The 15,161-nt window shown below is 37.5% G+C and overlaps 1 protein-coding gene across 1 annotated transcript in view; it reads left to right on the top strand.

Annotated features, from left to right (window-relative positions):
- The window catches only part of LOC105449117, a 246,648-nt gene that overhangs the window by 146,746 nt on the left and 84,741 nt on the right, over window positions 1-15,161 (top strand). The window contains 5 exon segments of the mRNA XM_011688116.1: window positions 7,124-7,464; window positions 12,986-13,012; window positions 13,736-13,907; window positions 14,354-14,552; window positions 14,876-15,071. Of these exon segments, the coding sequence (XP_011686418.1) occupies window positions 7,124-7,464; window positions 12,986-13,012; window positions 13,736-13,907; window positions 14,354-14,552; window positions 14,876-15,071 (935 nt within the window).

Genomic DNA, 15,161 nt, shown 5'->3' on the forward strand with positions numbered 1-15,161 from the left:
GCGTCCTTCTTCTCACTTCTCGTCTCTTCTCTTCCGCCAGAGACCTCCCATCTCCGATTTCGCTCGTGACCCGTTCCCGTTTTCCGCAGACTTCTCTCCCGGTTTATGGTTCACGATCACGTCTTCCACACTGTGTTCGCCGTGTTCGTTGGGTGAGGTCCTCCAATGCGTTGTTAATATATTTGTCATACTCGCCGTTGTTATATTGGTTTACGGATCATCGATCCGCGGGATTTCTTTGCCTTTGAATACGAAATCGTCTACTACAGTCGAAAGGCAAAAATGCACATCAATTTCATTAATATACATTTAATATATTTATATGATCAGTACTTTTGATATTGTGATATATCTCTTAATATTGTTCAGTATTTTAGAAATTGATTTTTGAAGTCATTTTATAACGAAAAGTTTATGTAAACATATAGCCTTCAAGACCTCGTTTCAGAGATTCAGAGTATTAAAAATTCTCGTTCATACAATTATCGTTCTTTTTAATAGCTTCTAAACGAAAAGGGGTTTCTTTTTCAAAGTCGAGCCAGTAAATAGGTTGACTATTATCTTCATTTTTTATCTATAGTCGCCGCTTTTATAATCGCCATTTTTTCCTTTATACTGCGTACCTTTGAAATGAGGTCTTTGAAACCATATGTTCATAAAAACTGTTTCACATAAAATGACCTCAAAAATCAACTTTCAAGATGTTACATAACATTTAAGAGATAATTTGTATAATAATATGTGTCATACATTACTGGTGCTTTTAATATATATATATGTACACATGCCACGTGCGTGCCACTTATTCCTAGTTATTACTCTTTAGCGCTAATTACATTTTAATTTTTCAAAAGAATATTAATTCATTCTGCGAACGCGACTCGCAATTTTACAGTAATATACATATATAGGTATAATATATTACTGTAATATACATATAGGTATAATATATTTGTTGATACTAATAGAAAGAGATGAAGGGTCGCTTAAATGGCTAAGGTTCACTGACGTTGGCAAAACCAGAACAGTTAGGGGCCATTTATCAGCTAGTTAACGACGAAATTCCTAATTCATCGTTTGATTGAAGCGGGAGTGATCTTAACTGGTCGTCGAGAGGGCCGTTTAAACGCGAGCCGCGCGCGTGACCACGTGCGTGAACGAATCTAAAGATAATGAGCGTAATCACAAAATATGGTCGCGGCGTGCACTCATTTGCTCCCGTCGTCGTCGCGATATTTTTACGCGGACGCGGAGCGCCTTCCCGCGAAACGTGCACCGGCCCGTCGCGGCGCGGTGCGGCACGTCGGCGTTGTGGGTATTATGCAAAAACACCGAGCAACAGATGGCACGCGGAGGTCGAGGAACTTAAGAGGCGCTTCACGTGACAGTGGCTCCAGTAATCAGGCTATCAAGCTCGTCATGGCAATCGGAATCGATCGCCTCATACCGAGGCGCATGCATAATGCAATCTTAATCGCACACGAGAGATTGGTCATCCGGGCCGGTCATTCAGGAATGCGCATCGATGTTTATCGTGCCGCCAGAAGGCTCTAGTTGCTTCGTTAGACCGGCTGCGGAATGCCTTAATTGATACGATTCGTAACTCGCCTTCTCCTTCCCCCTTCTTCTTCTTATAGTGCGGGGCACTGTGAGATTATTAATGTTCTCAACAAATCGAGATCAACATATTCCGAGCTGTATCTATCTTTCTCTTTTCTATATATACTTATTGGAGTGTTGGGAGATGTTAGTTCAAAGTGAGCCTCTCACTCGATCTTTATTTATGAAAAACAATCTCGTGCCCGAGATAAAATAATATATTGTACGTGGAAAATTGTAAATATGTTTGCTACATCGACGATGCAGAAGTCGGTACTCACTTGGGAAAATTGTTTATCCTGAAACTAGCAGTCCCATTTACTAACTATTGATTTATTTAAAACGGAGCGTAACATATAGTATAACAGAGTGTAAACTCCAACATCACCCGCTTCAATTATCGCTCCCAGCTGTGTATTTTCTCCATTGGTATATCGATTTGATCTATTTTCGCACTCGGAGCACGCAGCGGATAGAAACGAGGTCGTAGAACCCTAAGTATCCCACCGACAGTAGAGCCATCGTTGTAAGGTCGTCACTATAAAGCTCGAGACTAGACCGCGTGAATTTGCATTAATTATAACGACCGTATGAGTTACATTTTTGTGAAAATTAGATATCTACAAAAAAGAACGAAGAGAATTTAAAGATAAAATAATCGGAAAACGGACGCGAGTAATTTTTTTGAGAAAATGAGAGGAAAGAAAACAGGAGATTAAGGTCCAAAATTATCAAATCCAGAATTTAGAGGGAATCTCGAAATGTAGATAAATTCAGTTAATAGATGATGTCGGTTAAATGAATCTTTTTTTTTTTTTCATGATCGGAAAAGACCGTATAAGTGCACAGGGACGGCATCCATGTTTTACAACGATACTTGTATGTCCTAACTATACTTATGATTTATGACGGGAGCCTCGCCGAAATGATATATCTGTGAAATAATTTTCCATATCCATTTTCGAGCTAGCGATATAACGTTTAGAACCTCTTATGTTAAAGTTGGCGTTTGACGTTGTTTTGCCTTCCTGCAATCTGAATAAATGCACTAAATAAGAATATATCGTTTATTTGTTACAACATGACTCAAATATTGTCATTTTTTAGTTGCTAGCAAAAAAAGAAAGAGAACATAAATAAAACAAAAACACACTTTTATTCTTCTATAATCAGTTTTTATAAATCATGTTTTTATGCTAAAATTGCATTTAAAAATTGATATTAAAATTTTAACGATTTAAAACATTCAAACTGCTTTTCTAGAAAACTTTGTGTTTTTTTATTTGTGTCGTTATAGCAAATGAACGATTATATATGTTTTATGAGAAATATAAATGATTTCCAAACATAATGAATAACAATTTTTAAAAAATACAACCAGTTATATTGCTTTGTTATGCTGGATATTTTTATTACATTTGCTGTTGTCTTTTTTCTATTATTTTTGACCTTCTTCTTCGTCTTTTTCTTATCGGGCCTTTGTGTTATCGAGAACATTAGTTATTTCACTTCGTATCAGTACCGTATGCAAGCGTTCGGGGAAATCAGGATGTCGCTGATACGCGAGAGAAGCGGCCAGACAGGTATGCCGGTCATATGTACATATACGTATATATACGTACGTACGGAATCTTATCTGCGGCCGTGGATTATCGAATTTCCGAGCGTTAGATTAGATTTCTCGGCGACCGCGCGCGACTCAGCGCACGGCTACGCTGGTTTCTGAAAATAAACGCGTACGAGAGGATACCGCCGTCATCGTCGCCAGTACTCCTCCCGGCTCCGTACATAACGTGTGTCGCGCCTCCGACGTACGTGCACGTGTACATAGGGTGTATGTACAGTGTACACGGGGTGACTCGAGCGTACGCGATCTCGCGAAGGCGCTTGTTAATTTACCAGAATTATCTCGGCGCGAGCGGAGGATATATTCGAAAAGTAAAGAGCTCGAATTTTAATGGCAGACTATCTGAATTAGAGCCAATCTACATCCCGTAACGAGAATGTCGAAAAGAATTGCCATCCGTTAGCAATTTTATTCCAATTTTCAACATTGAATATCTATCGCGATTAAATCTCGAGCTAAAATCTTGTGGGAGTCCACTGTAGATTGAAGGAGGATTAAATTATCGGTGCCTCGACAGTGGTGCTTGAAAAAAAAATTCAACTTGCGATTTCGAGACAGATTAGAAAGGGACGATAAGCGCCGGAGGAGCAAAACGCGCGGAAATTCAATTTTATTCGTTACAGGGGTAAGAACTTGGATCGTTCGATTTTCAGTTATGATGTAGACTGCTCTTACGAGACAGTTGTATTACTAGGTAGTAGATGGACGAGTTTAAAAAATTCGACTGCGATTAAACTTTATATTTACAAAGTTCAATTTATAATAAATATTTTAACTTTTTATAATGCAAAATAATTAATTGTATTTGAACATATCGTGATGTATTTGTTAAAAAAAGAATTTTTACTATTATTATTTTATTATATCTAACTGATGAATTTTATGTTTTTTATGATATTACTGATATCTTTATTAATATGAGAAATGTCTTCAATATTGAAATTGGTTTTACTTTCATAGTAATGCTAACATAAAAAATTATGAAATAGATTTTTAAACTTATTATTGATATATTCTCTTACTAATCTTTTTCTGTCTTTTTATATATTTCTCTCTTTACATCCTCTGTGTAATAGAGTAAATGCAAGTTACTCTAAGTAGGCTAATCTAGGATCTGCTTTAGCCTTCTTACTGCAGAAGATTAGTTCAAATCCACAGAAAGCCGATTAATATTAGAGAATTTCAATTAATGATACAAACGATAAAGAATATGTAATATTATATTTTGTTTATTAAAATCTATAAATTGCTTATTAGAAATTTATTATTGTATATTTATACATGTTTAAAAATTCGATATATAATATTAATTTATGGAAAGGATCGGTGTATTAAATTTGGTTATTTTGATGAAATTGAAGTATAATTTGAATTCAATAATAAAAATTTAAGAGTGAAAAAAATATATAGACATAAAGAGTAATAATTTATTACATATATTATACATACTATTATCTGTAATTTTTCACCGATTTTTACTCGTTTTACTGACTTTTCCTGACAATTTTCCGGATATTTATAGATGATAATTTTTCGTTCGTGGTGTTGTATCTGTACCTTGATTTTAAAGAGGCGTTGCGAGCAAATTGACAGATGACGTTTTAATAGGCGCCGGACACGTGTTATAACAGAGGACGGATAATATTACACCGTTAAAAACCAAAGCATCAAGCAACCCATTGAAGAAAATGTTAATGGACAATATAATCAATCGATTAATATTTTTTCACAAATTGAAATAAAACAGAAGAAAATATTAATTGAAGGAATTTCTAATTATTGTCTTATTTTTATTTAAAAACCGGGTACAAATAAGTTCTTTCCTTAATTGTAAAATGCACGCAGATTAACGTTATATTTTGGAATGGTGTTTGTGATTAACGCGATGTAATGTCAACAGATGATCTTCCGTTTTGATAATCATCTTACAATATTAGTGATACAGTTTGTATTAGATGCTTGTTAGGAATTTCAAAGTAGTTCCCTAGACTATAGTTTATCTATGGTGCGCCAATTACAGGTGTCGAGCCTCGGAGCGTAAACTCCTTTATTGTGGAAACTAGTGCAGCTTATTGTTGTAAAATACACATGCAGTCTCGCTGCAATCAGCAGCAAATTTTCACGTGTGTGTGCAGCTTTCCGTTTACCAAGTTACCTAATGTTGTCTTTAAATTATCAATGAATCCACTTTACCGTCTTGTGATTTGTAATTCTCATTGCTAACAAAATGACAATTAAAGGACTTGCTGCAACAGTGAGTTAATCCATATTGTATAAAAGTGGAGAAAATAAATTTTAAAGTAAAATAAATAAACTTTAATGTTTATTTTTTCTCCGATTTTATATACATGTATATTATTGTATATATACAAAATGTGGATTAGCTTACTATTGCAGTAAGCCCTTCAATTATAGATATGTTATGACATTCTATTGTTAGACATTTTAGAGATTTATTTTGAAAAATCTATCTTTTATGCAGGATGGTCGTGTGCTAAATCTCGATTTATATTTATCAACAGTATTTTTTTTTAAACGTGCGAAACGAATTGCCACGATACAATGGCAGCTTTGTGACATAACGTTTGTCGGATAGCGATTTGACGTTCGTCCGGCACGGCCGCCGCACAGTACCGAAATGCGCGATGTCCGATCATCCGGGCGAGGAATGGCGCTGCCAGAATTGTTGAATCGGTCTTGTAGATCCGTCGGAATTCGAACCTCGTCATTAATTGGAGGACGACGCCGTCCGTGCGGCGCTCTCCCGGGTTACGCCACACTCCGACGGGCTCTGACCCACTTTCCCACGAAGCTCTCCTTTCGCGCGGAATCCACGCTCGAACTTTCCTGCGTCGTTAAGCCCATGTGACTAGTCGGACCGGCCGAAATTGATTGTGACCCAGGGAGCACGTTCATTTGGAGAGAACGGCGAGAGGAAGAGAGAGAGAAAGAGAGGAACCGTATTCGTACTCGGCGAGTTCGTATTTAATCAAGTGGAGAGCGGCACCGGGCAAACGAGATGGCGTGACGCTTTTGCAATCCGGAAGTGAATGTTCCACCACCGGGTGTTCACGCGCGTGTTCCGCGAGCTTGTCGCGCTCACCTGTTCACGGGAACTCTCGTGAAAATGAGCCATACATACCGCGAAACTGTTAATCGCTTTTCTCTCTCTTGCTTTCTCCCCGCGTTTACTTCACATGCAATCCGAAGAAATGTAAATGAGAAGAAAGACCGGGTAGAGGCACGTCCGACCGGATCGGGAGAGAAATAAACGTTGAATCTCGTGCGAGGTGTCTATCGATCCCGCTTTCCTGACTATTCCGGGTATTTCCTAATTATTTCCCAGATTCATTATTATTTAACGCAATCTTGTTTTTTTCCTTGGTTCCTCCTTCCCGTAATGAAGGATAAAGCGAGAGACAACTCCCCTGGGTGCGTACACGCACGCACGTGTCACCCCGATAACTATTTCCGGCTACTTCCGCGAACACGTTATTCCCGGTACACTTTGTCGCGGTCACTTTCTGCCAAATGGGTCGCTGGGCCGACAGGCTATTTACTTCGATTCTTCATCGGGGACGTTTATTAATAGATTTCACAAGTACTAATTTCTTTGTGAGATTTTTTCTTGTTTTTCGCGATTTCTCCTCTAAGGAAAAGTTCTCGAGATAAAATTATCTTAGTATTTAAGTTGTGCCGAACGATATTACATAATCTTTCTTAAGTACTGTCGCGTTCAGTTAGATTTAAATGCAAGATTGTCTTGAATCTTACATTACCACTCTGTTTATCAAATATTTGTCAAAAACCGTCCCATGAAATTTTCTATAATCTCGGCCTCGATGGCTGATAGCTCAATAACTCGATATGGTCAACAGGAAACATTTATGATTGCAGGCGGATCTGTCAGGGGGGAGATTGAACCCGGCTCGAACGAGCTCACACCTGGCAGACGGTCTGGCGGTGGCGGCGGCATCGGTGGCGGAGGCGGCGGTGGCGTCTTGGGGGTCGGCGGCGGTGGCAGCGGCGGCGGCGGCTCGGGGGGCCGCAGCTCCTCCGGCGGCCGCTCGAGAGACGAGCCGAGGAGGCACACCCTCGGCGGCGATCATCAGCCCTCCCTCCATCATCAGCAGTTCAACGCGGCGCAGCAGCTGCACCCCCTTCATCCGCATCATCTGCCGCCACCACACGGCCAGTACGGCACCCCGCCCTCGCGGCACACCACCATGGATCTCGAGGTGAATCTTTGCTCGCGCAACATGTAAATACACACATACTTATTGTTTGCGATGATCGCTCTCTCTTAAATCTCGATTTTCTCCTCTTCCCTGCTCAATTTCTCAACGTTCCCGGCCCTTCTATCAAATTGCTTATCCTATCACCACAACATCAGCAGTATCTCCTCAAGCAATATTCAACTCGAGGTATATAACGAGAGTCTGCTCTGTCTCCCAAACTGTGACAAGCAGAGCCCTGTAAAACAGAGCCCTATATTTAGCTCTTTTTTCCTTCTCTTCGATTATGGCATGTAACTTTCATTTCGCGTGAATTTCGATGCGAGTTTTCACTTTCTATATTTTTGAAAATTTCTATATTTTATAAATCGATTAATTCACTCATTTGTTCGATTTTTATATGTGTGATGGATAATGTTAACTATTACACCTTCACACACAGATACATTTATATATTTTGTTTTGAGTATTGATGAAAGGGAATTTCTATATATATAATATGTGTGTTCGAAAAGATTTCATATATTATCTAAGGTATCTTTGTTTATCTTTATTATCTTTGTTTATCTTTACGTATCGTGTGTCGAAATTGTCTCCAAGACTTTCTTTTTTCTCCTTTTTTATGTCGATGTTTGAAATGATTCGACGTTTTCACAAGTGACTGAACGTTTTCCTTGCTATATGGAATGGTCTTTTAATGACATACATTGCATAAATAATTAAGCTCTTAGAGAAGTTTGAAATTAAAAAGAAAATGTTTCTAAATTTATGCTTTAATTATTACGCGTAGATTGAATAACGAATATTAAAATTTTACAAATAATACAATGAATATTAACATTTTACAAGTATTATAAATTTACATCTACGTAAATTATTTACTATGGCAAGTACTTTGTTTGTGCAATTCAATCTTATTATTATTGTAAGACATGATAAATTAGAAAAATATTTTGTCATCTACTCCTCTCATATTTCCGTCAAATCAGACGTGTAAAAATGATCCTCGATTGCATGAGCGTTATCGACGGCACTCCAGTTTCACTGGCGTCTCTCTACGTGCCGTTGAAATTTAGGATCGTCCACGTGTGCAACCGAGTGTGCTGCATGAGTGTGTTGCACCTTTATAAGAACAATGACACACCGAAGCAAAAAAATGCAAACCTTGCTTATATTTCATTTGACAAAGTAAAATCGCATTTTATTCGCGAAATTAAATTCTTACCGGCATATTATTTACGCTCAGGCAGTTTGATAATCTCAATAAACGCGAGTTGTTTCCCCCTTCTCCTCATAGTTTCCCAGGGTAATGGCAAACGTTCAGTTACCCGAAATATATGTATGTAACGTGCGCATCGTTCGCGCGACGAGGGAGAAAATCGCTTTCGCATCGAGGAGGGGCCGTACGGGAGCGCGCATTTTTCATTTTGAGAATGTTTCATTCAAGACAACCGCACACAGGTTTTCGCTCCATGCATCGCCATCGTACCGAGGGTCACCGTTTATTTATGGCGCACGTGAATGCATACACGTCTTCCGCTCCTCGTCTCGGGGGCTCCTTTCGCCCCCCGAAATTCCTCCCTTCTTTCAGCCCGCGTCAGAGAAAAGTACGTATATTGTTTGCTTTAGGAGCATCCGTCTTATAAGTTATACAACGTTCGCGTTTTTTGCGCGATCAAGCGTAACCTAAAGAATGCATCGTAAAACGGGGCAGAATTGATTCCGCTTTTCGTAACACAACAGGATAAATCGAAGTTTTTTTTTAGGGCTTTTTATGTGCACGATATTCTAAAATGTATGAATATTAAGCGTCATTTAGACACAAAAACGTTTTCGTTGACATTATAAATATAAAGAAAGACAAATGTAGGTGACATTTAAGTAATTATTATTTTCATTATTTGATTTGCATCCAACATAATTTGACGATACGCATTGGTGAATATATTATGTCAGATATGTCAACTATTTTTTGCTATCGCATTTTTTAAGTTTAGTGACAACATGTACCTTATATTAAAATGGCAAGTGACAATTATCTAATTGAGAATATCAATATAGGATATTGTCATGTTGATATGAGGAAAATAACAGAAGTAATTATCATTTTTGAGGTAATGAAAGGAAATCGATTCTTCGAAAACACTTTTTCTGGACGTGGCTTTTTATTCTCTTCTATCGCGTAATATACTCCGTGAGAATTGCGTGCATAATTAAAGTTTTTGTAATTGATGAACGCGGAAACTTATGACGTGATTAAGCTCTTATGACGTTATTGCAAAACTTTCACGGGATGCGTAATATGCGCGCCATAATACTATTAAACCTTTAAATAATAGATAAAAGATTACCTTATCGTTTGCGCGCTGTAATATTCTCGTGTATTAATTACTGGAAAATACTGTTAGCGAAATACAATTCTCTATAATTTATATGATATATTTGATAAAATTATTTATATATTATACGCGTTAATAATATTTAACGTATGCGTTTTAATACTGCAATAATACGCGTATTTAACGAAAATAGCGCACGCGTATTACGTTCCTGTATTACGACCTACTTTAATAACGGTCGAGTATCGTTTCATGCGATTAAAAAAAAAATTTTTTTTTTAAACCATCGTACGTTAACTGGGAAATATTATTGCAGTGCCCGCAGCTTATTACGGGTACCGCACGGTCAAGAACCGCGCCGGTAACGAGAGAGAGGAAGCAGTTAATTAATTATCATCCACCTACGACGACGTCCTCATTTCTTGCGCTCGTCGTTTCCGATAATTGAAGGGTACCGACACACCGAAACATAAATGTATTTACATAGTTTCCGTCCTCTTAACGTACCAGATTTCTGACTAATTTTTCTGCACTTTAATTACGTGAATGTTTAAACTTTTAAACGATAATCGCTTAATAACTGCGGGTAATATCCTGGGCTTTGCATCTTTAAAACGTTCGAACGCGAGAGCGGCCATTACGAATACATTGCGAATGTAAATTCTTTCTCTTTTTTGAATGAAATTTAATCGCATAAATTTAAAATAGTTACGTAAAGAAACATTACAAGAGGACGACAACGAGCTCTAAATAAGAAATATACACTGCGTTTTGTCACTATAGTGGACGCAACAACAAAACTAAATTACATGAAAAAAAGACATACGCGCATGAACTTACAACTTTGACCATTCATCGAGAATAGATTATCAAATACTACCAAACAATCACCAATCGAGTGATAATGGTCGTTAATGGATTTTTAGTAGTGGGCGAGTCAACTTTGTACAGCTAAGCTGATAACCTACGCACATTCCATGTGTGAATAAATTTTTCTTTGCTGTTTATTTATTTATTTTTGAGCAGCATTAAACGTAACTGACATTTAGAGACTCGTTAAATTTCAACGCTTCGTACAACGCGCTCGAAAGATCTGAAGATCGTGGCACTCGTGTCGGGCGGATGTCGCACGATCGATTAGCTCCTGGCACGTGGTTATTGAGTATCTCCTCGGGGTGTCTCTGCGGTTTGTAGGAGATAATCGAACTCGGGGCGCAGGTGGTGCACATTCGAGATAGCGGGTGCGAGCGTTACGTCATCGTGTTCGCCCAGCTCTGCCATTAATTGGCGACCCGCTCGATTTCATAGCGCGCTCTGTTGCGATACGACGCGACGTGATTTCACGAAAAATAAGATTGCGCTCCAAATCACGAAATTGCGCTGCTCAAAACGATCGCGAGATCGCTTCTCCAATAGATCATATTGCCGAATGAACCGTGAGGACCAACTGAAAAAGTTGACTGTGTTTGTATCTAGAAATCGAATATAAATCCAGCAATCTCAATTAGCAAAACAAATTAAATATTAAATAGTACGATGTTATTGCACTGAAATGTTTAAATGTTACAAACGGAAATCTGCGACAGACAATTCTTTCTGTTGAGGAAAAAATTTAAATTTAGTAGATAATATTATTTTAGATAATATGAAAATATCTATATAATATATAATAAATATACCGCTATTTTTAGGAAATGTTAAATAATTATGTTAAATAATTGCATTGTCCACGAGATAATTGTTATAAGCGTGATAACATTGTGTATCTAATATGAGTTTGTGTGTTGAAATCAAAGAGCCAGTAATCACATATATGATAAAAGCAAGCAAGCGAGCTCAGCAATCTCGCTTTTTTCCCTATATACATATGTATAAATATACATATATACATATATCTCTATCCCTCTGTTTAGCTCGTCGCGCACAATGACCCTAACCCTTCGTTATAGTTATGCATTCACGTGTAACGGGTACTCGGTTTTTTTCCCTTCTCTCTCTCTCTCTCTCTCTTTTATTCTTTTTGTCTTTTCTACCTTTTAATCTCTTATCTGAAAGCGTTGCCAACATTGTTGCAGATATTTAACACGACTCCCGTCAAACGTGAGTTGCGTATGTAGATATTGCATATCATATAGTGTCGACCTTTTGCAGTCCTCCCGTCACTTTTTACTTTACAACAAATGCGATAATGCAGCTGCGTAACAAATCAATGTGTCGGAAATAAGGAGTACCTTCAATCGCGTTTTCTCTTTTATGTATATACCGTATATGTATATACATATTTTACATATAACGCACAGGAAATAACGGGAAACTCCGTACAAGGAGCAGAATATAATTTAAATTCACTGCGAATATTTATTTTCAAATACAGCTGCTATTAATTACTTTTGTACGTAGTATTTCTCAACGGCAACAGGGACGAAAATCACCGTTTGTATGTCCAGATATATTGCATTTACACATTTTATTTTGTTTACATACTGTATCGTATTTAGCAAGTATATACAGCCTTGGCTATATAAGTATAAAACACACGTACAAATTGATATAAACGTCGATATCTGACAAAAAATAATTAAAATACAATTTTATTGATGAGCGAGAGGTACTCTACATATATTTCCATATCTCCAATACTAATACAAACATAATAAATATAACCCTTTCTTATCTTGTAACACAAATTACATAATCGTACCTCTCATAAAACATCTCTCATAATAATCACCGCGTATAAGCCGCGAGGAAAAAGGAAATTGACATTTTAGAATACGACAATTACCGGTTTACGAAGCGTGATGACGTTACGCGGGAAATAACAATTCGATCATTGCAAGCGCTTCGGCATGCGCCTCCGAAAACCGAAAAACGTTTCGTGGAACATGTTCCTATTACGAGCAGGAAGCTGCTACCTATGTACCGCAGTATTTGCGGCCGCAATTTACGCTCGAGTTACACGACTGACTTGTCAACGAGGAACAGTTCGATCGCCAGTGATCGGCGCTCTCTTACTCCCCTCCTCGACACGATTGTTTCCGGCCAATTGTCGATTTTTTGTTTTTTTTTAAATCTCTCTTTCTCTCTTCTCCTCCTCCCCCTTTTCTACCCTGCAACGTATTACACATCTAACTGGTTTTTACTTTGTGTGTGTGTTTCCGTGTTACCTGCCGTGCCGCCGACAGATGGGGACCAAGTCTCGCCAGAGAAAGGTAATTTTTGAATTTTCATGCTTTTCACGCAAGATTGTCTGCGAAATCAATTTTTTCCCCCTTTTTTTTTTGTCAACGTGCATGTCAGCATGGTGACACGATCGTTTTTCTCTGAGTGGCATCTAATCCTCGAGCTATCACCGTGTGTCTAATTGCTCGCTCGGAAAATGTCTTTGTGAATGTATTTCACAGCGACAGGTAATAATAAAATTCTGAGTGATGTGACTGACAATGAGTTACGTAAGCTGTGAGATAGAAGAATTCGATCTTTTTACACTTTTGTGAGAAAACTCTCATTTGTTATACGATCAGTTATTTAAATGCGTTACATTTTTTGCAGTAATTTTATCGCGTATCTGTAATATCTTTTACGGTATAAAATATTAATTGAAATCCATTACGAAATAATCAAGCGCTTTTACGTATAAATTATGTTAAATTTGCAATTTTTATCACACAAATGCTCACAATTTTATTGGCTATTATCGATTAGCAAATAAATTTGTAAAAATGTATGTATTCGAATTTTAATAAATATAAATCGATAATAGACTAATTCGGTTTTATTAGAATAGAATTAGATACGTGCGGGAATGTCGTCTCTCTAAACACTTTAAGTGACTTGTTTGATGCTTTTTTCGCAAATGCCACTGATAAGCGATTCATGATACAATAAGAGGATCATAAATGAATCGAAACCTTACCGAGCTCGCGTGTTTTCAGTCGCCTCTTCCGCGTGGCTACCCACCCCCGTCTTCGACGATGCTTTTCGATGATGACCCGGGTATCATGTCCGAGGTGGAGACCTCCAGCACGGGATTTCGGCGAGGGGGCAAGCAAAGAAGCAGCCTGCCCGTTGTACGAACGCCCAGCAAGACTTTGGAGCGACCACTAGGTAATTCGTGATATATGGAACATAAATAAGCTAATAGAATAAAATTTATTTAAAAATTGATAATAAATATCTAAAACATTCGCAAAATTATTGATGTATTAAATTATTATTTTATTCTATTTTTTATATTTATTATATTTTACATTAATTTATTATATTTTCTCTTAATGTTTAATATCTTTTAAAATTGTATTTAAATCTGCTTGCTTTATTTTAAAGTTCCAAATAATAGACTAAAAAGAATATCGATATAATAAAATCTGAGTAGTAAAATATTAATTAATTTTTTATTTATAATATAAACAACCGTCGCATAAAGACGTACAAATCTGAAAGTTTGAAAATTAATTTTTAATCATTTTATGTAAATATTGTTTAGTCATCTGTATTGATATTGTTTCAAATATTGGCACTGTACTGATAAATGTATTTCTTTACTTTTTTAGGACTGGTGTTCCTGCAGTACAGGAACGAGACGAAGAGAGCATTGTTGCCGAACGAGATTACCAGTATAGACACCGTCAAAGCTCTTTTCGTTAGAAGCTTTCCGAAACAACTCACAATGGAATACCTGGACAGTCCTCATGTAAAAGTTTACATACACGACAGCAACAAGGACATGTTCTACGAACTCGAAGATCTAAGGTAACATTCTTATGCCATTATAAATATGTAATTCTTCTAATAAATTCCACCTTTTATACTCGAGCAGTCAAATAATATTTCGGAGAAATAACTCTGTTATTACATTTTGCTTACAAATAACTATTTTCTATTTATCATACAATCTGTTACATAAATATTCGCCATTGCGATGTTTCAGAAGCCTCATATAGAGTTGTTTAATTCCAATTTATTTAATTTTTGTTATGATAATTTTTCGTTCTCTTGGATAATAGCGAATTTTAATAAATAAAAGAGCAAAGGTTATTGCAGCGCGACATAAAAGTGATCGTTTTGCCTTTCAGATCGCACCTGAGAGATATCAGGGATCGCAGTGTCCTGAGACTTTTCGAGAGTGCCGACGGGGTGACGGGGATGCCAGGGCCCATGGGGGTGCCTGGTGGCGGTGGTGGTCTGCCTCCCCATTGGGAAGATCAGAGCTACTTCAGCGAACCGGAATTTGACAGCGAATATCAGCATCAGCACATTCACAAGAGCAAGGTAAGTGCACGTTAACAAGTCTGCGTCTTTAGTTCGTCGCTTTTATCCTTCTTCTTCGGAGACGAGATCAATTGGGTATTTTTTACTCAG

Source organism: Wasmannia auropunctata, unplaced genomic scaffold (genome assembly GCF_000956235.1).
Source record: "Wasmannia auropunctata unplaced genomic scaffold, wasmannia.A_1.0 LD336078.1, whole genome shotgun sequence".
Taxonomy (NCBI): domain Eukaryota; kingdom Metazoa; phylum Arthropoda; class Insecta; order Hymenoptera; family Formicidae; genus Wasmannia; species Wasmannia auropunctata.